At 44.1% G+C, this 26,084-nt stretch overlaps 1 protein-coding gene across 1 annotated transcript in view; it reads right to left on the bottom strand.

Annotated features, from left to right (window-relative positions):
* Positions 1-2,640: 2,640 nt before the first annotated feature.
* LOC128970107 (A-kinase anchor protein 9-like) overlaps positions 2,641-26,084 on the bottom strand; it is a 42,830-nt gene continuing 19,386 nt past the window's right edge. The window contains exons 7-23 of the mRNA XM_054385127.1: positions 25,796-25,993; positions 22,697-25,129; positions 21,924-22,137; positions 20,528-20,607; positions 19,649-19,769; positions 19,163-19,266; positions 18,522-18,612; positions 17,493-17,694; positions 16,540-16,633; positions 15,045-15,137; positions 13,479-13,847; positions 11,987-12,208; positions 10,701-10,841; positions 10,064-10,177; positions 9,157-9,349; positions 3,139-3,350; positions 2,641-2,694 (exon numbers count right to left, since the gene is read on the bottom strand). Coding sequence (XP_054241102.1) covers positions 2,641-2,694; positions 3,139-3,350; positions 9,157-9,349; positions 10,064-10,177; positions 10,701-10,841; positions 11,987-12,208; positions 13,479-13,847; positions 15,045-15,137; positions 16,540-16,633; positions 17,493-17,694; positions 18,522-18,612; positions 19,163-19,266; positions 19,649-19,769; positions 20,528-20,607; positions 21,924-22,137; positions 22,697-25,129; positions 25,796-25,993 — 4,935 coding nt within the window. The remainder of the gene's footprint in view (positions 2,695-3,138; positions 3,351-9,156; positions 9,350-10,063; positions 10,178-10,700; positions 10,842-11,986; positions 12,209-13,478; positions 13,848-15,044; positions 15,138-16,539; positions 16,634-17,492; positions 17,695-18,521; positions 18,613-19,162; positions 19,267-19,648; positions 19,770-20,527; positions 20,608-21,923; positions 22,138-22,696; positions 25,130-25,795; positions 25,994-26,084) is intronic.

The following is a 26,084-nucleotide window of genomic DNA, read 5'->3' as shown; positions in this document are numbered from 1 at the left end:
AAAAAACCCTTCGTATGATCACTCATAAAAATGCTTCTTAGAGAAGTTTCACATGAAAAAGCCACAGAAATCTTGCAGTAGCAGCTGGTTGGTCATTGCCAAGCATTACCACGTTCTACCTGCCCAGGTAGGCTGCAGCAGACGAGCAAGCAAGCAGAACAGACACTAAAAATGCTTTTCCATCTCCACTATGGCAAACGAAAGAGAAATACAGAGCTGTCATTATTTGCCTTCCTTCTTCTTCTTGGAGTTAATTCAACAGGAAGAACTTTCTCCAGCTCTGCTAGTTTAAAGGTTTCCTGTCAGTATCTCTCAACTGAAAGAGCTCAGGGGAGTGGCTTGATTTATTTACCTACACACACCACTGGCAGGTGGAATTTGAATCAATACACCCACTGCATGCCTTGCCAGGAAAGATTCAAACTGCACTTCAGGTCCTGAAGTGTGTGTTCAGACAGGTCTCAAATTGTTGCTTTGATGATTCTGCCGGGGTTCTCTCCCTTGCACCTATCTGGATGCACAACACAACTGATGAGGAGGAAAGGTCAGAATCATTTCTGCCTGTAATTAGGTTTAGATTATCAAATATTGTAGAGTAGAAAAAAAAATTATAGAATCACAGAATCAACCAGGTTGGAAGAGACTTCCAAGATCAAGTCCAACTAATCACCCAACCCTAGCTAATCGACTGGACCATAGCACTAAGTGCCTCATCCAGCCTCTTAAACACCTCCAGGGACATCAACCCCACCACCTCCCTGGGCAGCCCATTCCAATGGGCAATCTCTCTTTCTGTGCACTCTTCCCCTTGCACAGCTTGAGGCTGTGTCCTCTTGTTCTGTTGCTGGTTGCCTGGGAGAAGAGACCAACCCCCCAACCTGACCATGACCTCCCTTCAGGTAGTTGTAGAGAGCAATGAGGTCTCCCCTGAGCCTCCTCTTCTCCAGGCTAAACACCCCCAGCACCCTCAGCCTCTCCTCACAGGGCTGTGCTCCAGACTCCTCCCCAGCTTTGTTGCCCTTCTCTGGACACATTTGAGCGACTCAACATCTTTCTTGAATTAAGGGGCCCAGAGCTGGACGCAGTACTCAAGGTGTAGCCTAACCAGTGCTGAGTACAGGGGCAGAATGACTTCCCTGCTCCTGCTGGCCAGGGAGGTGGGATTGGTGATCTCCAGAGGTCCCTTCCAACCCCCACCACCACACTGGGATTGTGATAAATCCACACAGCATAATCTGTGTTAGTGGGGAAAAAAAGGTGTGCATGTGTGTTTGAGTCACAACACAGCTCTGTTGTAGGTACTGGCAAGGTCTTGGCTGCAAAGCTAGAAAGGAAAACTAAACCTTCTGGATCAATTGACAACAAGGCTGCTTAGAACACAGCAGGTACTTCCACTGGCATGAAAAGTAAAAATACCAGTCATAGAAGAGTTTAGGGTTAGGTATAAAACCACTGCACTTAAAGATCAGCAGAGAAGTTTTCAGGGAAAAGAAGCACCCAGAACCAATAACTGCAAAGGCTTTGATGAACACTGCATGAATTCTCCATCATTGCAAAACTGTGGCATTGTTTTGTTTTGTCTGCATCATCTGCCCTTTAAAGGCAAGACTTCCTACAACTGCCTTACCATTACTCTGTATATTAAGAGTATCTGTGCACTCTTTTTGTTATTCTCTAATGCTAGAGCTCTAAGCTGAAAACAAGGCCTCCAAAAGCCAAATCACCTCTTTTTCATTGAGCTCATGCTCCAACAGAAGAGAGCTGCTCAGAGAGCAAATACACACAGTGCAGAACTCTCTTTACAGGACCCACCAGACTACTTGCTTTAGTCAGGCAGAGCGGTGTTGGCTGAATTTGTATTTGCATTGCTTTCCATTTAAGTCACAAGTTAGTATTTTATCAGTTTCTTAAAAACAAAAAATATCAAATTCATGTTTATTTTTGAAAAGCAAATATTTCCAATTTTAAAAGTATTAGTTAAATTTTCATCGTTCTTTCATCATCACAGATTTTTTTCTCTTCCATCATCACAGATTTTTTTCTCTTCATTTCTAGCAGCTATGATTTATTTGCACATTTTACACCTAGAGACAAGAAAGCAATGACTAGGTTAACTAATGATGGGTGTGTAGCATAAAAAGCCTTCTGAATTCTACTTGTAAATAGAGTTGACTCTGAAGACAGAGTCCTTAAGAGAGCTTAAAAAAAACTTTGTGAGCTACAGAGAATTTACTCTGATACCTGAAAGTAAAGCAGATGAAATACACAGTACGATGTGAACTGAGCTAGGTATAGAGCTCCCATTCCACGGGAGCTGCTCCAGAGAGCAGCTGACATCCCAAAATACAACCCCCCCTGACTGCAAACATGAAGAGTGCCCACACCTGCCTCTCTTTAGAGGCTCTCCTCAATCACGGACATCAAATACTGGAGAGCTGGATGCAGGCTCCTTCTCTGCTAGCCAGGTGGATCTGTGCTTAGCTGGACATGTTTAGATCGCAGTTGGAAGAGACAGTAGGAGAGCTCCACCTCTTTGGACAGTCAATTTTTGGCAGTGTTTGTCAAGAGAACTGGGCATAGCTCCCCTTAATCCTCCCTCTTCATGAGAGGCCAGCTCAATGTGGCCTGACACCTCCTCTCTTATCCCTGGATGGCAGAAGGACGCAGGTAACCCATAGGGGCAGCAAAAGCACTCTGAAGGGGTAGACATGCCCAAATTCTGCAGCCCAAAGCAGGTTTCTAAATTCCTCAGTGAAGTCACACTGGAGCAGACTTTTCTGGGAGGAAGCACTTCAAGTATTGTTTCAGCTTTCAAAACAAGCGTTCAAGTTTTAGGCTTATGAAATCATAGAATCATCTTGGTTGGAAAAGACAGCTAAGATGAAGTCCAACCAGCAACTTAACACAACCATGGCCATTAAACCATGTCTTCAAGTTCCATACCCTACACTTTTTTCAACACATCCAGGGCTGGTGATTCCACCACCTCCCTGGGCAGCCTGTTCCGATGCCTGACTGCTCTTGCAGCAAAGAAATTTTTCCTAATATCCAATCTCAAACACAAATTAATGAGAAAAACAAAGAAAAAATATAAATAAGACACAAAATTCCAAATACTTCACTCTTGGGTGACTCTACCTGATTTGAAGTTTCATTGATAGCTTCCAGAAGCTTTTCAACAGCTGCTTGCAGTCGAGAACTAATGCTCATAAGCAGTTCTTCCTTTTCAGGATCTATTTCCATTCCACTTTCTGCAAGATGTTGGCTCAGCAGTCCTTCATCCATTGCTCCTGACCACAAGTTGATATCATCATCTCCCATACTACTACCATGGTATGAGGAACAGGGTTCTGGAAAAACAGTAATTACCTTTTCACACAGACTCTTATCACTTCAAAGCATGAACAACTGGACATCTGAGACATAATTTGAAAGACAAGGCAGAAAATGATGAAAATATTTGCTTTGGCCACAAAGACAGAAAAGGGAAATACTGCACACTAAAATTTACACAACTAATTTACATGATATGTTAACTGAAAACAAGCAGAAGGGGAAGAGAAAAGGAGATACTAACAGAGAGTATTTTAGAAGTCCTTTTGGTCTCCTCCTTGGGGCTCTAAGGTTCATCTTCAACCCTTTTTAATATCAGTAACTCTTACTACTACTGTGAAAAACTTGCAATACTGACTTGCAAGATTGTCTTTAAAACATAACCAGGTGAAAACCAACCCAGCCTGCCAATCCCTGTTTCACCAGCTTGTGTGTGCCAGGACAAAACTGTTCAGGGCAGGCATTCAGAGGCACAGACTCACGTGAGGAATAGGAAAGACATGCACAAAGTCAGACACCTGACCAGGACAAACAGACCAGAAGAGAGATACATCAAAATTCAGCAGTAGAGAACTGAAAATTGGTTAAAATGAGTATCTGAACAAATCAAGTACAATGCAGGGGGCCTGCAGCTGTCCCTCTAGATAGGACACCTGGCACTTGCCAACTTCTAAACCTCCCTGATTCAGGTAAAGGGCATTATCCATTCTGTGGGACAGAAAGCTTGTCTGTGGTATTAAACTGATAGCAAATCACCTCCAAAACAGCAAATTTGCTATATTTAGGGTTCAGGGCTGTATTTAAGAAAGACAAGTGAAAGCAAACTCCTGAGATGTGTTAAACCCAGACTTTAAGTAGGAAGCAGAATAGGCACCCACTGCTGTGATGTCCTATTGAGTAGAGCAGCACATCACAGCAGGTGACTCTTGCTGCTACTGTGTTTTAAACATTAATATATTTTAAATGAACACAATGTTTTGGTGTGGTAGGTTTTCAAAACAATTAAATGTTGGGTTTGCTTCAAGTCTTCTCCACAAAACCCCCTTATTTTTGTGAAGCAGTCGTATGACTACGTGAGTTTAGAGCAGTCAGTGCCTGTTTAACAACACAGTCACAAAGCTGGGTTAAGTTCCTGGTTACTCCACGGATTGTGACAGCTGAACTGGAACAGTTTGTTTAGTTACAGAAATTGAAATGAAATGATAACAAGGCCAGTCTTACAACTTGCCTTTTAAAATGCTGTTAGCACTCTTTGTTGGGTACAATTTCCTTATTCTTGCCTCTTAAGCAGGCAAGCAAACAATGCTGGAAAGAGGAGTCCTCTTGTTGATGATGTTTGAACCCAGCCAGAAAGTCAGATCCTAGTTTTCAGGTTTGGTTTTAGGGCTTTTTAAACAAGTTGCAACATGACTACCCACCTGTTCTACTAACTTATACTTTTACACCTGCAAATATTCTGCTAATCACCTTTACTTCATTATGGATGCAGCTGTGTCTAGGACCCATACCCAACACACTCACCTCCAGTGATTTTAATTTAGAAAGGCTTTGTTCTGTTTACTTCTAGCTTGCCATTGCTAAGAGTTTCTAAATGCAGATGTAGTTAGCAGCTTTATTACCTTCTGGTTCTATCACTGCTGTTTCATATCTCCTTTTAGATGTGTGAGACATAATGTCACAAACTATTTGCACACTCCAAAGGGAAAAAAACCAGAAGCACAGTGTACACATGAATGGAACAAATAACCAGATGAACAAAATCACACGGCACCTTTCATCTACACAGGATTTCAAAGCACTTTTGAGTTCTGTACTTTGGAATTTCAGTCACAACCTACTGCAGTGGAGTCACCCTAGCAGTGGCTGCAGTCATTTTCTGCCAGCACACCAAACATGTGCAATGGGTTTGTGCAGCATAAAAAGCTTCTCCATAACACCCTCATGTTCCACCCCCCTGCAGTGTAAGGAAGGCTGCAAAATGAACAAATTTATTTCTTTTTTTTTAATTTTTTTTAAAAATTCAATAGCATTCTGATTTCTCACCACCCAAATGTGGGTTGGCTCTAGGTGTCTCAAAATGTCAATTGTCATGCAGAAGCTTTAATATCCTCAGAGTAGAAAGGACCTTCATTGAAGATGGGACATCCAGCAGCATAAGAGTTTCCAAATGCTGTGCCAAAGTATTGGTTGAAGACTGAGTTGAAGGAAAACATGTTCCCTACTGAGCCACCAACACACTTACTGCAGCACCTGATGCTCTTTGGAGGCCACCCATCTTAAGTACTGACCAGGTAAGACCCTGCTTAGCTTCAGAGATCTCACCAAATAAAAGCCCACAGTACAGTAGCACAGCTATAAACAAGATAAAACAATGACACATTAGTTATTGCACAATCTAATCCTTTCTTGATGGAGTACAAATCAAGAAACCTTCCTGCTCTCCTCCTCAGACTTAACCCATAATTCCTGGCCTCCAACCCTTATACATTATAGTCAATGATTTGCTTGAGAGGTGGGGCTGAACTGTGCAAAGATGAGGGCATGGCAAAGACAGAGATGAACATTAGACAAAAATCACTGCAGAAAGCTGCAGTCTGTTGCAAAATCATCTGAACTTCTGTCTTAAAAAACTTCAGAACATCGATGCCTGCTCAAGACAGACAACAGTTGGACTTGGTGATCTCAAAGGTCTTTTCCAACCATAATGATTCTGTGGAGATGTAATCTTTTATTGGGCAGGTTCAGAATGTATCTGTTGCATCAACAGCATCACTGATGTCATCACTTCTTGCTACTGACCAAAACTGTACAATCTGGTCTCCAAGAGCTAAGACAAGATTCTAAATTACGTCAGTCCTTTGGTAATTTGCTTCTATTTCTTTTGGAGAAATACAAAAGAAACCAATCTTAAGAGCTGCAGAGTTATAGAACTGATAGAGCAGGTCCAGAGGAGGCCACCAAGATGATCAGAGGGCTGGAGCACCTCTGCTGTGGGGACAGGCTGAGAGAGTTGGGGTTGTTCAGTCTGGAGAAAGAAGGCTCCAGGGAGACCTTAGGCAGCCTTCCAGGGCTGGAAAGGAACTACAGGAGAGCTGGAAAGAGACTTGGAGAAGGGCCTGCAGTGACAGGATGAGGGGTGATGACTTCAAAGTGGAAGAAGCTGGATTGAGATGAGCCATGAAGAAGCAACCCTTGCCCATGAGGGTGGGAAGGCACTGGGGCAAGTTGGCCAGAACAGGCTTGTAGGCTTCAAGCCTGAAAGTGTTCAAGGCCAGGTTGGATGAAGCCTTGAGCAACCTGGTCTAGCACAAGGTATCCCTGCCCATATCAGGGAATTGGAACTAGATGATCTTGAAGGTCCCTTCCAACCCAAACTAGTCTATGGTTCTATATGAAAAGTTTCAGGGAAGACAAAAAAGAACCCCACAATACAACAAACTACCTGAAATATAAGTACAAAAAAATGAGGAAAGTACAAGAGCTGTCACCTGCAGTATAGCCTGGCACATGGAAACTTTACTATACTCCAAGATAAAAGAGGATAAAAAAGGAAATATCAAATGCACACAAACCCTGTAATAATTCTATGCATGCTGTAGGGTTGGTGACTCAAACAGGAGAACAATGGCAAATTAGAAATGTAGAGACTTTACTTCTTTGCCATGAAGTTTGTAGCTCAGCATGTCAGATTCCATGGGCAGCTAAAAAGAAAGAAAATGTCCCAAATCTCCAGGTGTAAACACTCCCTGGATTGCTTGATTGCTTTGCTCAGATGCTGCTCACTTCCAGTGTGATGTTTTATGACTGAAATCTGAACTTTGCTCACTGTGCTAGAAATAAAACCCTGCGTTAGTCAATAACCCAGGCGAGGTCCCAGATAAATGTCTACAAGCTCTGTAAGTCAGGCTGATTAAGAATTTGTGACAAGGCCAAGCCCTGGATCCTGTACTTGGGTCACAACAACCCCATGAAAGCTCCAGGCTTGGGGCAGAGTGGCTGGTAACTGCCCAGCAGAGAAAGACCTGGGGGTGCTGGGTGACAGCAGCTGAAGATGAGCCAGGGTGTGCCCAGGTGGCTTCTTTTCTGTGGTTTCTCCTCCTCTCATAGTAATTTCTGAATGCAAAAAGGAACACTGGAAAAATAACTGGTATGTTCCTCTGCTGAGACCCCCACCTACAGTCCTGTGTCCAGCTCTGGAGCTCACCACACAAGAAGGACATGGAACTGTTGGAGCAGGCCCAGTGGAAGCCACCACAATGATCAGAGCACTGGAGAACCTCTGCTATGAGGACAGGCTGGGAGAGTTGGGGTTGTTCAGCCTGGAAAAGGCTGCAGGGTGACCTTAGAGCAGACTTCCAGGACTTGGAAGGGGCTAGAGGAGAGCTGGAGAAGGACTGAAGCACCTGAAGATGCTTATTCTGCAGTGCTTTAATATAAGCAAACTCTGTGCCTTTCCCACCCTGAATTACAGGGCAAGAGCACTTCATTCTGAAGGAATGATCCTTTCAATTGTAGCAGTAAGTGTTCCCAATCTTAATCCTGGCCCAATATGAAAAGTTAAGGCCAGAAGCTTAGTTATCCGATCTAGAATTTAGGGGAAAAGGCAAAGCCTCAGAAGTTGGAGTTTTCAAGAAATAATTTTCCTCAAGTTACATACAGTGAAGTTTGCAGAAAACAACAATCATCATTTTTGTTTTCCTAATGAAACAACATCAGTAAATAGGCTTAAAAGTGGTTTTAACTTGAAAAATTCAGTCCTTAAGCCTGCAGCTGCACACATCTCACCACAGATAACCTTTTGAGCAACCAGCTGAGAGACGTCATTGTGCTCTACAAGTCACACAACCTTCTCAACTTGCCCCAAAGCTTAATGTGACCTACACTGGAAGCTAGAGGGCCATCAGTAATATTTAATAATCTACATTTTGCATGGAAGAGGTAAAGTTCATCTTGAGTTACCATTTGTAGCAGGTTCTTTCTTAACAATGCACTTTGACTCACAGATATTTTCCCATTCACAGCAGCTCCAGCCACAAGCAGATGATTTAGGCTGAACTACCTGCTGCACCTTGCCTCCCTTAAGACCTAGGAGGAATCCACACATCCTTACACTGGCTTCTGTACCACAGGTACCTTTTACCCAAAAGAGAAACGGATGGGTACCATCCCAGGACAATCCCAGGAAACTGAATACAGCCTGGGAGCATTCCTAGGACATCAGCAAGCAATTAAGTATGATGTTCAAATGCTCCTTTAGGCTTGTGCCAACTAGCCCTCCTCCACACAGCTGATAGGCAAGGCAAGGCTTGGTAGTTAGTTCCTGGAACTGTTTCCAAGAGGCTGTTTAGATGCAACCACCCTCTTTAGGAGGCTAAGGAAGTCCACAAGTATACATATACAGGCTGTGCCATGCCAGCTGGCCAGAGCCACCAGCAACATCCCTATGGAACCTGCTGAACTCCACCATTCTGTGACACTAGAGATACATCCTCTGACGTCCTGTTCCCCAGATGTACAGAAGAGGTGTAAAGCTGGTGCAAGCTGCCATGGAGCTATGTTTCATTCTCTTTCTCTTCACCTCCTTCAGCAGCAACGTATTTCTTTTTCTACTTCTCAATCACTTGCCCATTTCCATGTGGCAGGTGTAGCAACAGGACCCCTAGATGAGAGTCACAACTGGTTTGGGGCAGGACCCAGACAATCCTGAAATCTTGTTTCTTAAACAGAGCTGTCAGAGGCATTGAAATGACAAGCCATTTTAAAAGGCAGTTACCTAACCACACAGCCCCCTGCAAATGCTGATCTGAAGCAGCCAGGCAGTACCTTTCTCATAGCCCACACGGATGCAGGGCTTCACTGGCTCCTCTGCCTCTGTGTCCCATCCAACTGGTTTGGAAGGCTGGACCTTCCCAGATCGATCCAGTAACCCCAGAACGTGTCGACCAATTGTCTCCTCCATGGCCACAGTTGTCTTCACAACTTCTAAAAGTATCTTCAGGAGTTTCTCATTAGCCTTCTGAAAAACAAGCCTGCAGGACAGAAACTCATCAGTCCCTCGATTCTCCCCCCCTTTCAAGGTGGCTTTCAGCTTTTACACAGCCTTGCAACCAGGAGAGATTTGTAGTTGAGAGAGTGAAGTAAAGATTTCTTTTTTTTTTAAGCTGAACTTCACACCATTGTACAGCAATGCTACAAAAATATTTATGTTGGAAGTCAGGTCCTTTACCAAACATGTAAAAAGCCAAACTATTTATTTACATTTGTACTTCTATCTTGGTGTTTTTATCTAGCTCTGCTTTGCAAACAGAAGTCTACACTGGCTGATACCCTGGATACTCTTTCCTCCATGTTACAACTACAGGGATTGTTCATCTACACAGGTCAGAAGAGCTGGAGAACAATCAAAAGGTATTGCCAAACATCCAGATAAACTTATTTCATAAAGCTGTATCAAAAGGGTAATGTAAATAAGGGAGCATAAATGAGGGACAGGAGTCTGTATGTCAAACAGATTAAGATTTGTCTCATCCTCTACACCAAGACATTGTTAGGCTTCAAAAAACTTAAGACACTGTTTAATCAATCTAAAATGGGCAAATCAGTCATGTTTTTCTCCAGAATAAAAAAATAAAAATCATTATCATCATCAGAATAAATCTCATAAATACTATTAAATAACGACAAGAACGCAATTCTCAATGTTTTGTTAAGAATTATGTTTTCTTAATACTTGTAAGCACCTTTCTTTAGAAAGAAGAGCTGAAGGTGTCTCATCAGGCTTCCTTCCTCCATCTTCTTGCTCAAAGATCTGCTCCCTCACGTCGTTCTGCCTTTCATTCTCATTCTGAGCAAGTTTTCGCAGAGGAAGAAAAGACAAAAAGGACAGAAATCCTGTCATGCCAGAACTAACACATTCTTCTTCCAGGCAGCAGAATATGAAATCTAAACTCTGAATTAGCTGTGGCTTGCTAATAAACCCTCTGTACTAAATTACAAACCAAGAAATAATTTTCCTGTGTGGATAAAAGAACGTAAACAAAAGCAAAACAGGAAGTCCAGGGCAGGGCAATTAGAAAGAACTTTGCTATGCTGATTAAACAGTCCTTTTGCTTTCTGTTGCTATAGCAATATGAAAATTGGACTTTACCTGAGCAGATAGCTGCAGTGAGAAGGTGGTAAATGGGCTTCTGCTTACCTGAAGTACAAAACTGCCTGCCAGTACCACCTCTTGATTCCTAAACCTGCTCCTTCCAAGCAGCACCCAGCATCTCTCAGGAAAATACATCACATAAAAAGAGCAACAGCAAACAGGAATCCTGCTGGTTTTTCATGCCACAGCTGCCAGGAAAGTCAAAGTCCACCTTTACCTCTGTTTGTGTGCTGCTGTTCCGTTGCTCACACAGCAGCCTCTCTCTTCCAGGTGCAGGATGTTGTTTCAATGATTCCAGTTCTTCCAAAAGCATTCTCTCCCTTTCTGCAACCAGGCTGTCATTCTCCATTGAGACACGCTGGGAAAGAAGTGGTTCAGAGGGACACACAATTTTTTTAACCTCCTGAGTCTTAGTGAGCCCTGTCACTTCTGATTTCACACGTGTTCTGCACAATGGAATTCCAGCTCACTCCTTGAAATGGTTACAAAGACACTGAAAGCTTCCTAGAATGGAGCACAGCTAATAAATACTTCTGGTATCTTACACTATGTTTAAGATGTTCTTAAAATTTCCTAGAACCACAGAATGGTTTTGGCTGGAAAAGCCCTTTAAGCTCATCCAGCCTAACCATTCCCTACATCTGCCAAGGCTGGGGCTAAACCATGGCCCTCAGCACCACATCTCTGCCTCTTCAAAACACCTCCAGCGATGGGCATTCAGCCACCTCCCTGGGCAGCCTGTGCCAGGTTTTGAGAACCCTTTTGGTCAAGAAGTTTCTTCTCATCTCCAAACTAAACCTCCTCTGGTGCAACTTGAGGCCATTTCCTCCTGTTCCTGTCACTTGTTCCCAGGGAGAAGAGCCCAACCCCCACCTGGCTCCAGCCTCTCCCTTCAGGGAGCTGTAGAGAGCAATGAGGTCTTCCCTCAGCCTCCTCTTCTCCACACTAAGCACCCCCAGGTCCCTCAGCTGCTCCTCACCAGCCCTGTTCTCCAGACCCTTCCCCAGCTTCCTTGCTCCTCTCTGGACCTGCTCCAGCCCCTCAATGTCCTTCTTGGAGTGAGGACCCAAAACTGAACCCAGGACTCAAGGTGTGGCTTCACCAGGGGTGAGTCCAGCGGGGGAAACCTTCTTCCCTACTCTTGCTGGCCACACCACTGCTGATTCAGACCAGGATGCTGGTGGCCTTCTTGGCGCCCTGGGCACATCCTGGCTCATCTTCAGACAGCTGTCAAACAGCACTCCCAGGTTTGTGCTGGGCAGCTTGTAGCCACTCTGCCCCAAGCCTGGAGCCTCCATGGGGTTGTTGTGGCCCATGTGCAGAACCCAGCACTTGGCCTTGTTGACTCCAATGGAGATGTGTGCCCACAGGGGTGTGTGCATGCACAGTGAATGTGTCTGTGTCTCTCAATATATTTAGAGATAAAGCACAGATAAATATCCATCTGCCTGCTGATGTCCCTTTTCAACCCCCATGAACTCATTGGGTCAACCCCCAGATTACCTCAGCTAATTGCACTTTAAGATTCTCCAGCTCTGCCAGGAGTTGCTCTTGGTTTTCCTTCTGCCTTTCCATTTGCTGCATGTGCCCTTGTCTCAGCAGCTCCGTTGCCTGCTGATGCTCCTGATACTGCCGTACCAGCTCCTGCCTCATGTCCTCCAAACGCTCCTCATACAACAGCAGCTGCCTTGATGCTTCTGTGTCTGGTGCAGGAACCTCGCAGTGCTGGAACATCAGAAGAATTTTAGCATTTGATGCTCCATGACAATTTCTGGGAAATACTGAAAACCATTTCAGAAGATCCTTTCACAAGCTACCACAGCCAGCACAAGAGCATGGGCTTCTTGCCTGCTCCCGGGGAGGTCCAGGCTTGGAATTAGAATCATATCACAGATTCATAGAATAAGTTGGGTTGATAGTTCTTATTCATAGAATAAGTTCAAGTTCATCCAGTTCCAACCCCCCTGCCATGGGCAGGGACACTTCCCAATAGTTCAGATTACTCAAGGCCTCATCCAACCTGGCCTTGAACACCTCCAGGGAGGGGGAGCCACAGTCTCCCTGGGCAACCTGTGCCAGTGTCTCCCCACCCTCACTGGAAAGAATTTCTTCCTTATCTCCACTCTCAATCTCCCCTCTTCCAGCTCAAAGCCATTGCCCCTCATCCTGTCACTCCCAGCCCTTGTCAAAAGTCCCTCCCCAGCTCTCCTGAAGCCCCTTCAGGTACTGAAAGGCTGCTCTAAGGTCTCCCTGGAGCCAGGCTGAACAGGCCAATTTTTGCTTCAGCCAACACCAAATGTAATTTAACATAAAAGTTATTTTAGGATGAAATTGTGGAGTCACGATTTTGGCTGTTTATTTACTCACCTTACCCTTACTCCAAGCCTGTGAAATGCTAAATGTGTATTTTACATCTTAGAATCATAGAATTGTCAGGGTTAGAAGGGACCTCAAGGATCATCTAGTTCCAACCCCCCTGCCATGGGCAGGGACACCTCACACTAGATCATGTTGCTCAGAGCCACATCCAGCCTGGCCTTAAAAACCTCCAGGGATGGGGCCTCAACCACCTCCTTGGGCAACCTGTTCCAGTCTCTCATCACCCTCAGTTCCTTTATCACTGAGGACTCAAAGTCTGTAACTGCTATTCTGAATCTGTTCCTTGTATAACCATCTAGCTTACAAGAAGTCCTTATCCAATTTCCTGCCTTCAATACAGCTTTATCCATGAAATGGAATGGTTGTGAGATAGCCATGCTCCTTTCCTCACAGCACAGCATAATGCTGCAATAATCAGGCAGAACGCAGCAAAGAAGCACAGATAATTTAGGTCTGAAGTTGTCACCAGTTTGGAAGGGAAAGGGAAATATTTAAGTGGAATGTTCATCTTAGTTTCTTTCTTTGCGGTTTTCTCCTTGAAGTGAACTGTGAATCCACTGGAAAGGCTGAGATGTGGTGTTACACACTGCCAGTTTGGGGTTTTTTTAACACTCACCAGTGTCTCTTCCACTGGAAGCCCTTTGACAAGATTAAAAAGGTCTTCAGAAACCACTGATTCATTTGAGGCCTGTCCCAACACCAAATCAGGCTTGCTGTTAGAGTGAGGCTGTTCTCCAAGCGAGCTGATCTCACCAGACTCTTCACTGAGTTCCTTGCAGAGTGATTTCAGTTCTTCTTGCTCATTGCCTTTTTCTGCTAATGTTCTCAGAGGGCTCTCAACCTCTTCTTCCCTACGCTGCTTTCCAGTTTCAACACACATTCCTTGCTGATGTCCAGTCTCTGTCTGTGCTGCTTCTTCCTTCTGCCCAGCAATTCTTGACACTTCAGTCTGCTTAGCAAATGCTACACTCATTGACACAATCACCTGAACACATAAAAGTCTGTATTAGTTCATGCTCCACAGCATCACTGGTCACTGAAGAAGCCTCATTGCAGACCATCAAAAACAGAATCACAGTCCTGAACTTTGAGTGCTTATGTTTATTCTTGCAGAGGAAAACAGAAAGGTAGAGGAACAGAGACATCTTGTCCATATGATCAACAGCCATGTCTTAAAACACAGGGGTGCTGGATTTCATAGAATCACTGAATGGTGTTGGTTGGAAAAGCCCTTTCAGATCATCCAGTCCAACCATTCTCTAATTCTGTCAAGGTTGGAGCTAAACCATGACCCTCAGCACCACATCTCTGCCTCTGGGAAACACCTCCAGGGATGGGGATTCAGCCACCTCCCTGGGCAGCCTTTGAGAACCCTTTGAGTTAAGAATTATCTTCTCATGTCCAACCTACACCTTCCCTGGTGCAACTTGAGGCCGTTTCCTCCTGTTCCACCACTTGTTCCTAGACAGAAGAGCGTAACTCCCACCTGGCTCCAGTCTCCTTGCAGGGAGCTGTAGAGAGCAATAAGCCTCAGCTTCCTCTTCTTCAGACCAAACAGTTCCAGGTCCCTCAGCTGCTCCTCACCAGCCCTGTTCTCCAGATCTTTCTCCAGCTTCCTTGCCCTTCTCTGGACCCACTCCAGCATCTCATGTCTTTCTGAAACTGAACCCAATGCGTGGCCTCCCCAGTGCCCAGTCCAGGGGAATAGTCCCTGCCCTGCTCCTGCTGGCCACACCATTTCTGATCCAGGCCAGGATGCTGGTGGCCTTCTTGGCCACCTGAGCACGCCCTGGCTCATCTTCATCTGTTGTCACCCAGCAGTTTCCCTGCTGGGCAAGTTTACAGCCACTCTGCCCCAAGCCTGAAGCCTTCATGGGGTTATTGTGCCCCAAGCACAAGACCCAGCACTTGGCCTTGTCAAAAATGCACAATTAAACATGACCAGAAAATAGTGTGACATTTTTTCAATTGATCAGCTTTGAAACCCAAAGTAGAAAGAACTCCCCTCTCTAAGCCTCTAATTTCTACATAAATTCTTATGTCAAGTATGGTTGCTTGTTGTCTACTTTGTTTGAAGTTGCAAAGCAAAACACCACCACTGCAACTCTCTGAAGTGTCAGAAATGGGAAATGAAAACTACAGCATGAAAACATATTTTAGAGTAACAATTTAAATACAGTACCTTTGCTATTTCTTCTTGTAATCTTTCTTGGTATTGTTTTTCCAGCAGCTGGACAACATCCAGATCCTTCTGCATTTCCATTTCACTACCAAGCTGTAAGAAACCCAGAAAATTTCAGACCAAGTAGCTGTGCTTTCATATCATTAAAAGTCTCATTCTGACAGGTATTTTCCTCAGCTAGGTTATCTCCCTTGCATGCAGGTCACATCATTCTGTACCACAGGATAGAAGTGGGTAAAATCCTTTGCCTTATTTCTGCTTCAAAAATCAAATCTGAGTTTCAACACCTCTTCTTCCAGCACCATTTAAATTGTCCGATACAGAGAAAACAGATAAGAACATAAAGGATCACAGAACAAACCAGCATCATTCTTATTCAAAGTGCAGTACTAGGGTGGGGAGAACTCTGGGGTCTTGTCCATTTGTATTCGATTTCTTTGGGATCACTTCTTCAAAACTTCTCCTAAGCCATTCAATCTACACTTCAAAAGTACCAAAATTTCACTTAACCTGCACATTGACAGAACCATGGGATGGTTTGGGTGAGAAGGGGCCTTCAAGATCATCTAGTTCCAGCATCCATGCCTGGAGGGGTTACACCAGGTTGCTCAAGGTCCCATTCCAGCCTGCCTTTGAACACTTCCAGGCTTGGAACCCCCAAAACTACTCTGAGCAGCCTGCTCCAGTGCCTCACCACCCTCATGGGCAAGAATTTCTTCCTCATGGCTCATCTCAATCCAGCTTCTTCCAGTCTGAAGCCATCACTCCTCACCCTGTCACCCTGTGCCTTTGTCAAACGTCCCTCTCTCGCTGTCCTGTAGCCCCCTTCCAATCCCAGAAGGCTGCTCTAAGGTCTCCATGGGGCCTTCTCTTCTCCAGGCTGAACTGTCCAAATTCTCCCAGCCTGTCCCCACAGCAGAGGTTCTCCAGCCCCCTGATGATATTTCTGTCCTCCTCTGGTCTTGCTCTAACACCTCCATGTCCCTTGAGCTGGGGGCTCCAGAGTCCCTGCTGCCCGGGATGCAGCCCAGCACAGGGTTGGTTTCTGGGTTGCCAGCTCATGTTGCTGGCTCAGGGGGAGCTGCTCCTCACCCAGCACCCCTGAGTCCTCCTTAGCTCTGCTCTCCAGCCATTCCCCTCCCAGCCTGGATCAAAGAAAAGGCACAATGCTTAAGGACTCAAGAAAATCCTAGACTCTGAAGGCTGATTTTCTTCCACTTCAGGAATAACCAGCCCGACCCAAATGCTGTTTCAAGGAAAAAATTTAAAATGAAGAATTTAAACCCAGGATCAATAAAGCAACTTCCACTGCTTTTCCATTTCAATGACATTTGTACTTTTTTCCCCTAAAATGGGCTGTGTAATGGTATGGCCTAATACTAAGAGGAGAACTGGTGGCCATTAATCCTATCCAATGTTAGCCCACACTCCCAAGTTCAAAAGCCACTAAATGGCACTGAAGATGTCTCTGTTACCTCCCAGCTGGCTCACATACCTCCAATGCTTCCTCTGGTCTTTGCTGAAGTTTTTCAGGGCATGTCACTTTCCTGAAGACTTCTTTCAGCTTTATTTCTGAATCTGTGGATACTCTAAAAAAGTGAAAAAGAAGCAGAGGAGGGGGAAATAAAGACAAATAAAAGTTACTGTTGCAATAATATTGTTTTTCCATTCAAATATACATTCCATGAATAGACTCAGACTTTTTATACTCAAAGACCAATAACTGTACACATTTGCTTCAGAACACACCTTTGCCCACACCATCACTTTAACAATTTGATTTTCTCATTCATGTGCCTTCCAAAGACCAGCTCCTCTAACTGCAACACACTTTTATCAACTGCTTTGCTAAGGACCTCACAATTTCCTTTATTAATGCTAAAAATTTAATAAATTCTCAGTGATGCCCTACTTCATTTGCAACATTTATGCCATTTCTTTGCAACAACAGCTCTTGAAGGGACAAAACAACATAAAAGAAAAAGGGTTGTGAGTAAAACATGGAGCTTTACATGTTATCTGAACCACTGTTTTTTGTACATAGCACAAAATTATAAGAGAAAGGGGAAAGGGCTCTGGGAAAACCTCAGAATGGCCTTCCAGTACCTGAAGGGGCTACAGGAGAGCTGGGGAGGGACTTTTGACAAGGGCTGGGAGTGACAGGATGAGGGGCAATGGCTTTGAGCTGGAAGAGGGGAGATTGAGACTGGAGATGAGGAAGAAATTCTCTCCAGTGAGGGTGGGGAGAGACTGGCACAGGTTGCCCAAGGAGATTGTGGACGCCCCTTCCCTGGAGGTGTTCAAGGCCAGGTTGGATGAGGCCTTGAGCAAGCTGGGCTAGTGGGAGGTGTCCTTGCCCATGGCAGGGGGGTTGGAACTGGATGATCTTGAAAGTCCCTTCCACCTCAAGCCATTCTGTGATTCTATGATCAAAGAACTGATGAATACCTCTGGTGGTGGTCAGAGGATCCCCCAGCACTCTGAAGCTTAGCCTGCAGATGGCCAATCTCTGTAGTGTACTTCTCTTCACTTTCTTTCAGCTGCTGCTGGAAATAGGACCGGAGGTGTTCTAGTTCTTGAGCATGTTGTTCTTCAAGTTGTGTTTTAAGGTTCCCTATTTCCTTCGAGCAGTATTCTTGAATCTTAGGGTCTATGTGTAGGGGAGGGAAGACATTGCATTAGCATCAATGAACTCTCTCCTGAGGTATCAGCAACCACTGTTAAGAATGTCTTCTGATATCACATCAATTTCTTTTCCATCCTAAATAATTATTACTTAGCCTACCATTCTGCACAACTGTGTCTGATATGGGTAACAGAACTTTAATTGTGGGAAACAAAGGGCTGTGAGCTGCTGAGGAGCCTGGAACATCTCTGTGATGGAGAAAGGCTGAGAGATCTGGGGCTGTTTAGCCTGGAGAAGAAGAGCCTGAGGAGGGGAAAATCATCAATGCTGATCAATACTTCAAGGGTAGGTATCAGGAGGATGGGACCAGGCTTTGTTCAGTGGTGCCCAGGGATAGGACAAAGGGTAAGGGGCACAGACTGGACCATCAGAAGTTCATTTGAACATGAGGAGGAACTTGTGTAATGTAAGGGTGCTAGAGCCCTGGAGCAGGCTGCTCAGAGGGGTGGTGGAGTCTCCATCTCTGGAGACTTTCCAAACCCACCTGGACATGTTCCTAAGTGACCTTCTCTCAGTTACCCTGCTCTAATAGGGGGCAGGACTTGATGACCTCCAGAGGTCCCTTCTGACCCTACCATTCTGTGATTGGAGAAGACTAAACCAAAACAGTCTCACAGAATAGAACACCGAAACATCTGAGAGGTTTCAGAAAATCAGGGTACTGTGCTGTGACTCCTCCAAAAAGATCTAATGTGCTTCAAGTAGTGGTAAGCTATGAATCAGCTGGGATCTGAAGTCATTGCTCTTTCTCAACACACAAACATTTACAAAGCCACGTGGATCTTTTTTACCCATTGGGCCCTGTGAAGGGGGTCTTGTTTCCAGATGGATAGGTTCCTCTTCTTTCCTTCTTTCTGAAGACGACAGACGTGGTTCTTTGATCTAAAAAATAATCAAGTAAACACAAATGACAACAATTTGTCTAGCAATAATGCAAAAACATTCAGTGACATTACAAACGTGTGAAAAAAGTTTGGTGGCCAATGCATCAGAGTGTAACCAGGCTAAGAGGGTGTCTCATTTCGCAGCCTGCATGACCAAGCATACATCTAGAGCTAGTGGGCAAGCCTGTCAATCTCAGACTCTGGCTGTAAGCTGCTAAGTCAGAACTCTGATTCCAGAAGCACCATACCTCCCCTCCAGGACACATAAACACAATCTCAACATGCTCCTTGCTCAACCAGAGAGAATTCATGCAACAGAGGAAATCCAAATCATAGAATCATTAGGGTTGGAAGGGACCTCAAACATCACCAAGTTCCAACCCCCCTGCCATGGGCAGGGACACCTCACACTACATCAGGTTGCTCAGAGCCACATCCAGCCTGGCCTTAAAATCCAGCCTGGCCTTAAAAGGTGGCTTCTACCACCTCCCTGGGCAACCTGTGCCAGTGTCTCACCACCCTGATGGTGAAGAGTTTCTTCCATTTACCTGTTTACAGTCCTTCACCAGCTGTGTCTGAAGTGCTTTCAGCCTGCTGTACTCTTCCATTATCTTGTGGAGAAGTGCATCCATGCGTTCTTGCCCAGCTAAATCTTAAAAACATTAAATATTTCACCATCAGTCCAAGTTCTCCACTGATATACATTAGAAATTACTGAAATGAGTGAGGCCCCATCCCATTCTGGGATGCACTTTTATAAAATCTGATATAGCTGCTATATTTTTGGTGCAGCTGCTAGCTTCTTCACAAAGAGGAGGAAAAGCAACAAGCAAACCACTTGCTTCATCAGTTTCCACTATAAGTGAAAACAGCACAAGAAAACGCTCCTAAGAAAAACCAAAAGTGGTTCAGGAGAGTGAGAAGACCTCTAAAGCAGCTATTTGGACACATTAATTAGTACCTGAGCAACTGATGGCTGAAATACTTGAAATTAGTGTTTTGTTTTGACCAGCATGATGGTACAGTGCCATTACCTTGAGCTTGACCTCTGTGTATCTGTAATTCTATGCCCAGCTTTTCTTCCAGAACATCCTGTTCCCTGTCACCAGCTTTTACAGCAACTGAAGAGTGTTCATTCTGATTGTCACATAAAACCTGCACAACAAATGAAATAAAGGAAAAGGATAAATAAAGAATTGTTTATTAACTTATCAATCACAATTCATAAAGGAAACGTGAAAAATGGTGCAAGGAAAACGGCATTTTGAGATTATTAACTTTGGTGGAAAAGGTAGCATAGACCATTTGCATGGGGTTGTTGTGACCCAGGTGCAGGACCCAGCACTTGGCCTTGTTGAATCTCATCCCATTGGCCTCAGCCCATGGATTCAGCCTGTTCAGGTCCTTCTGCAGAGCCTTTCTGCCCTCCAGCAGACCGACACTGCCTCCCAGATTGGCGTCACCTGCAGAATTACCGAGGGAGCATTCAAACTCCTCTTCCAGGTCATTGATAAAGATATGTTGCAGCTAAGAAAGAAATTACTCTCTTAATGCAGATATGAGAGTGATGTCCTGTGTGCCAATGTATGTGTGACATCAGACCACTGTTAAATCAAAAACTTAGAGCCAGATATGTACAGAAAAGAAACAAATACTTCTGAACTAATAGATAGAAGAGGAACACTAGACAGAAGATCAAGACCAGATATAAGACAGGTGACTTTTCTCACAAGGACATGAAACAATTCAGGAAACAAAATACTCAAATGGCATTTTGGAGATCAGCTTTATCAGTCTCTATTTAAAGATCCATGCAGAAAAACCCTGTTAAAAATAATGCAGAAAAATGTAACAACTTCATTGTTTGGTTCCCAACATTTGCATTTTAAGAAAGGCTTCTTGTTACACCTCACCTGAGCAAGCCTAGAACACTCCTCAGTGACAGCTTCATTCAGCTTTTCTATAAGTCTTTGTGTAGATTTGACTTCATCATCTGCAACACAAACCATTCAGATAATCTTTTAGCACACTTACACAGTAACCCCTCAAAAGCCTGACCTCCTGTCTCAGTGAGGTTGCCCCTTCAGCTCTTAGAAAGGCATGGGATCAGAGCACAGTTTGGGTTGGAAGGGATCTTCTATAGGTCATAGAATCATAGAATGCTTTGGGTTGGGAGATCTTCAAGATCATCTAGTCCCAACCCCACTCCTCCCCACTAGACCAGGCTGCTGAAGGCCCCATCCAACCTGGCCTTGAACACCTCCAGGGAGGGGGCATCCACAACCTCACTGTTACAGTGTCTCCCCATCCTCACTGCCAAGAATTTCTTCCTAATCTCCAGTTTAAATCTCCCCTCCTCAAGCTCCAATCCATTCCCTCTCGTCACCCAGTACAACCCCCAACTAGATCAGATTGCTCAGAGCCACATCCAATCTGACCTGCAACGTTTTGAGGAATGGAGCTTCCATAACCTCCCTGGGCTACCTGAGCCAGTGTTTCACTACCCTCACTGTAAAAAAAAAAACAAAAACCTTCCCTGTATCCAGTCTACATCTCCCTCTTTTAGTGTAAAACCATCACTCCTTGTCCTGCCAATAGAGTTAGGATTTTTGCATAGTTTTTTATTTCCCTCTCTCCTGTTCAATCCCAGATTCATATATTATGGCAAAACCGGATCTTTCAAGAACTGCAGGTGGTGAGAAATGGCTTTGTGCATTAGTGAACTATGGAAAGATCCAACTTTACAGGAACACCTTGGAAAAAGAACATGCCAAAAAATTACAAGAGGGCAAATCACGGGATGACAGAAGGCAGGAAGGGAAAACCAGCACAGCAACACAAAAGCTGAGAGGCAAAAAGTAGCAGCAAAGAAGCTCAACATGGGCTGGGATACAGAGCAAAAACTGAAAGAACAGAGAACGAAACAAGCCCCCAAATACTTTGCTGATGCATTTGCTTACTCTTTCAGTAAGGAATACAAGGGATCTCTTGAGCAGCTCTTCACAATGAACTGATCCAATACCACCAGAAACCATAATGCTCACTATTCCTTTCTTGTAATACTATTCCTTCTCTTCTGAAAATTACTATTACTTCTTTTTTATATAATTATTACTTTTTCTATTTTTTTAAAAAAATATTTTTACTTTTTTTCCTAAGTACTCTGAATAATAGACTACTTGTAATGGTTACAATATGTGGTAGAAAACTATTCCAAAATGTTCTACTCAGTTTCTCAGACAGCTGCAAACCCTTGTGCTTTGCTTTTCAAGATGCTGAGCTTCACCCCCACCACTTGGATCCAGATACCTGCTTGCTGAGATTTCAAGGTCTGGAGCTCCAGCTGATGCATGCTTTGCAGGTCGCTCATCTCTTGCAGGTGGCTGCGCACAAGCTCCTCTTTCAGACTGCAAAGGGCACTCTCCTTCTCCGCCTCCAGGTCCTCACGAACCTGGTCTACATGAGCTGAATGCACCAGAGACAGGCAGATGCGCTGCGCTTCCATCTGCAGCTGTAGATCAGTCTTGGAACAGAAGGAGACATTGCCCAGAGTGAGACATGAGAAAACCATGGCCTGGCCTTGCAAAGTTCTGAAAGGAATCACCTGTGGAAGGGAACATGCACAGGTAGGCCAGAATCACACAATGGCAGGGGGTGGAAGGGACCTCTAGAAGTCATCCAGTCCAACCTCCCTGCCAAAGCAGGGTCATCCATGGCAGGCCACACAAGAACACATCCAGATGGGTTTTGACGGTCTGCAGAGAAGGAGTTTCCACAACCTCTCTGGGCAGCCTGCTGCAGGGCTCTGTCACCCTCACAGTAAAGACGTTTCTCCTCACACTGAGGTGGATCTTCCTGTGTTCCAGCTCATACTTGTTGTTCCTCGTCCTACCACTGGGCACCCTAAAAGCCATTCATTTGCAAGGCCTGTAGCTGTAGCCATTGGCCATGCTGCTACAAACATGACTACACATCTGTACTTCAAAGCAGCTCACAGGAAAAACTGGATGCAAATTTCCAAGTGCAATCTCCTCCAGATTTCCATAGCTAAAGTATTTTCTAGACTGCATTGTGCAACCTACCTGTTCTGATTTCAATGCATCCACTTGCTGCTGAAGGTGATGATCTTCATGCTGTGTAATGGCTCTTGATGTTTCATCTGCAAGCCTGTCTGCCATCCCATGCAAATGTTCTGCAAGAGAATGCTGCATCTGCTGAACCTCCTTCCTTTTTCTTACCTCACAATTGGTATCTTTGCCTGAACTTAGATTTCCTCTTCCACTTATTCCTTCATCAACTCCATTGCTTGGCCCAAGCGTTTTGTTTCTGCTCGCAGAGGCTGGAGGAACAGTCTTTAGAGTTTTTCCTTTGGAAGATTTTGTCCTGGGTTTAGTACCACTCCTATTTCCCCTCTGAGCATGGCTAATTATGACTTCTAGTTCTTTACATTTTGCTAGAACTTCTTCTTTCTCATCTTGTAAGGATTTCACTTTTTCATTTAAATGACCAATTTCACTGTGCTTCGACTTCAGCTGCTCAGAGAGATCAGAAAGTCTCAGGGATAATTTCAGTTTCTCACGCTGGGTAGCCTCAAGCTTCTCCATCAGTTCTGTTGCATCTTTCTCAACAACTTCTCCAGCCTCAAACGCGTCTGCCCTGGGCACCTTGATTTCTTTATTCCCTTCAGAATCAGGAGCTTTATTTTTAAATAAAACTGGTCTGCTGCTTTGTAAGTGGTGAAGCTTTTCATTCAAAGCTTCAAGTTTGCTTTTATATTCAGCTTCCTGCTTATTCTTGTCCTCTTCTAACTCAGATTTTGCCTTCAGAAGCCTCGCACATTCTTTCTGCAGCTCCTGATAATTAGCTTCAAGTTTTCTCTCAGTACACACAAAGGCACTCCTCTGCCTTTCAGTGTCCTCCTGGAGCTGACTATTTTGTTTCTTAAGTTGCTCATTTTCAGTCATCAGCTTTTCAATTCTTTTTTGCAAGGCCAAGCTCTCTGTCTCAGAGCTAACCCTGCTGTTCAAAATGATGTTTTCTTCGGAGCTCACCAACACACTTTTCAGTTTCTCCTCCAGAGCTGTGTTTTCCCCCTTCAGAAGGTTATTTTGCATTTCAAGTTCTGAACACTTTCTCTGAAGGCTATCTTCCCTCTCCTTCATTTGTTCCTGCATTGACTCAGTTTTAAGCTGCAGCTCTTGGATCTCCTGTTCAAGGGTACCTTTTTCTTTTTCTTCTTGCCTAAGCACTTCGAGCTCCTTCTGCAGCTCGTGGATTTGAAGTGTCATTTCTTCAGATCTGGAATTTACAACAGACTGATGTAACTCTTGGAGGCTGGAAATCTCCAGTATCAGCTGATTTTGCTTTGTGATCAAATTGTCCCTTTCATTGCGCATGGCTTCTATCTTTTGACTCATTTCATTTTGCACCTCATCTAACTGCTGTTTATGGTACATACTCAAGTTCTCTTTAAGGCTTTCCACGCTCACCATGTGCTCTTTTTGCAAGTCATCTTTAAGTCTGGAAAGTTCCTCTTCATGACTAAAGAGCAGCTTTGTTCTCAGTCTCTCTAACTCTGCTTCTTGAGATTCTGCCATCCTGTCCAACACGGCATCCTTCTCCCTTTCTAGCATTTCCAGTTTTATTTTGTAATTTGTGACTTCTGCCTCATGTTTTAATTCCAATTCCTTCCTAACTTCAGAGGCACTGGCCAGCTGAGTTTTCAAATCCTCAATCACCAGCTGGAATTTCTCAGCTTCATTTAATCTGCATTCCATATCCACTATAGTTTGCTTGGCTCTTTGGACCTGCTCTCTTGAAAATTCCAGTTCCCGCAAAAGCTCTTCGATTCTGGTTTGCTGAAGAGACTTCTCTGCTGAAATGGCTTCCAGCTGCTGTGCCAGCTCTTGCTTTATTTGTTCCCTTTCGTTATCAGCACCTTGCAGTTTCGCACTCAGCTCATCAATTTTGATGCTCATGGAATGCATTTGATCTTTATTGACACCCTCGTTCAAACACAGACTTGAAGCTGTCTCCAGCGCTGCTTTCTGCTGCGAGAGACGCCGCTCTATTTCCAGGGTCTGTTGCTTAATTAATTCTTGCTTCATTTGCACAATCTGCTGGCCATGCACTTCATCCAGTTCAGCCTGAAGCTGTGCCAGTCTCCTTTGTGTTTCCAGCTCCATTCTTTGCACGATGTCAGCTTCAGCCTGGCTGTCTTTGTAACACCTTTTCTGTAGCTCTTCCACTGTTCCCATCAGCTGTTTGATCTCTTCAGAACATTGTCTTTCCTTCTGCTTGTAGCTGGCAAGCTCAGCTCTCATGTTACTAATCTCCTGGTTCTTCAGTGAAATTTGTTCTTGCAATTCTTCAACTGATTTAGTAGCATCTGATAATTTTTCCTGAAGCTGAAATGAATTTTTTTCTTCTTCCCCAAGTTTTGCTTCCAGCTCCTCAATTAATGCTTCTTTTTCTTGCTGTTTATTCAAATCTTCTCCCTCGTTTCTCTGTTTGTCCTTTAAAAAAATGAGCAGATCCAAGCTGTTATTTTTAGTTCATTATCTGAACACGTGAGAACATTCACAGACCTAGTATTTAAACACAATGCCTTTGTGTAGAAGGCCAGTGGTTGCATAGAAAAATAAATCACAATTATTTACTGACCTCTTGGACTAAGTAACAACCCCTCTCTCCTCATCCCTGCCCCCAGAATCACACCTCACACTCCCAAAATAGACAAAAATGAAGGAAAAAAAGCCACTTGCATTTTTTTTCAGTTGTCCTCTGATACTTAAAAAAATAGTATTTGGTGCAAACTACTGAATGCTTTGTCATTTTTAATGAAGTTAGATTTTTTCTTTAGGCACTTTCAAGACTCTTTCCAGGAACCATAAGAAAAACTGGAGGCAAAGGAAAGAATTTGTTCTCTTTCCTCAGCACAGAAAAAGACTGTCCCATCAACTTCTGCTTCCTAACAACATAAGATGTCCTTTTATGAAGGCACTCTAAGAAACATCACAGTTTGATCATTCACTGTAAATATATCTGCACTTCCTCAGTTCTTTGTATGGATTCTAACCAGCACACCCATAATCTTTGGCCCTCAAATTTCATAGTAACCATAAAACTATGACAAGAAAAAAAGATATTAGGAGAAAAGATCTTTCTAGCAAGGAACACACCATTTCATATGCTGTGATTTTGTCCTGAAGGTATGAAACTTGCACTTCAAGCCCTTCATTCTTCTTGTGATAGTCCTTCAGCAGATATTCTTGTTCTTCCAGCTGTTGCTGATGTGCAAGTATCTGTTGCTTGGCTTGCAATAAATCAGCAGCTGTGCAGCTATGGCTGGTGTTCCTCAGGGCTTCACTTGCCTGCAACTTGAATGTGAAAAGAATAAAACCTAAAATATAGCAAAATTTTCCAAAACCAATTTGGGCTACAGAAAAAGTCATCTTTACAATATTCTAC

Source organism: Indicator indicator, chromosome 11, assembly GCF_027791375.1.
Source record: "Indicator indicator isolate 239-I01 chromosome 11, UM_Iind_1.1, whole genome shotgun sequence".
Lineage (NCBI taxonomy): Eukaryota > Metazoa > Chordata > Aves > Piciformes > Indicatoridae > Indicator > Indicator indicator.
This window is presented reverse-complemented; position numbering and strand designations above follow the sequence as displayed.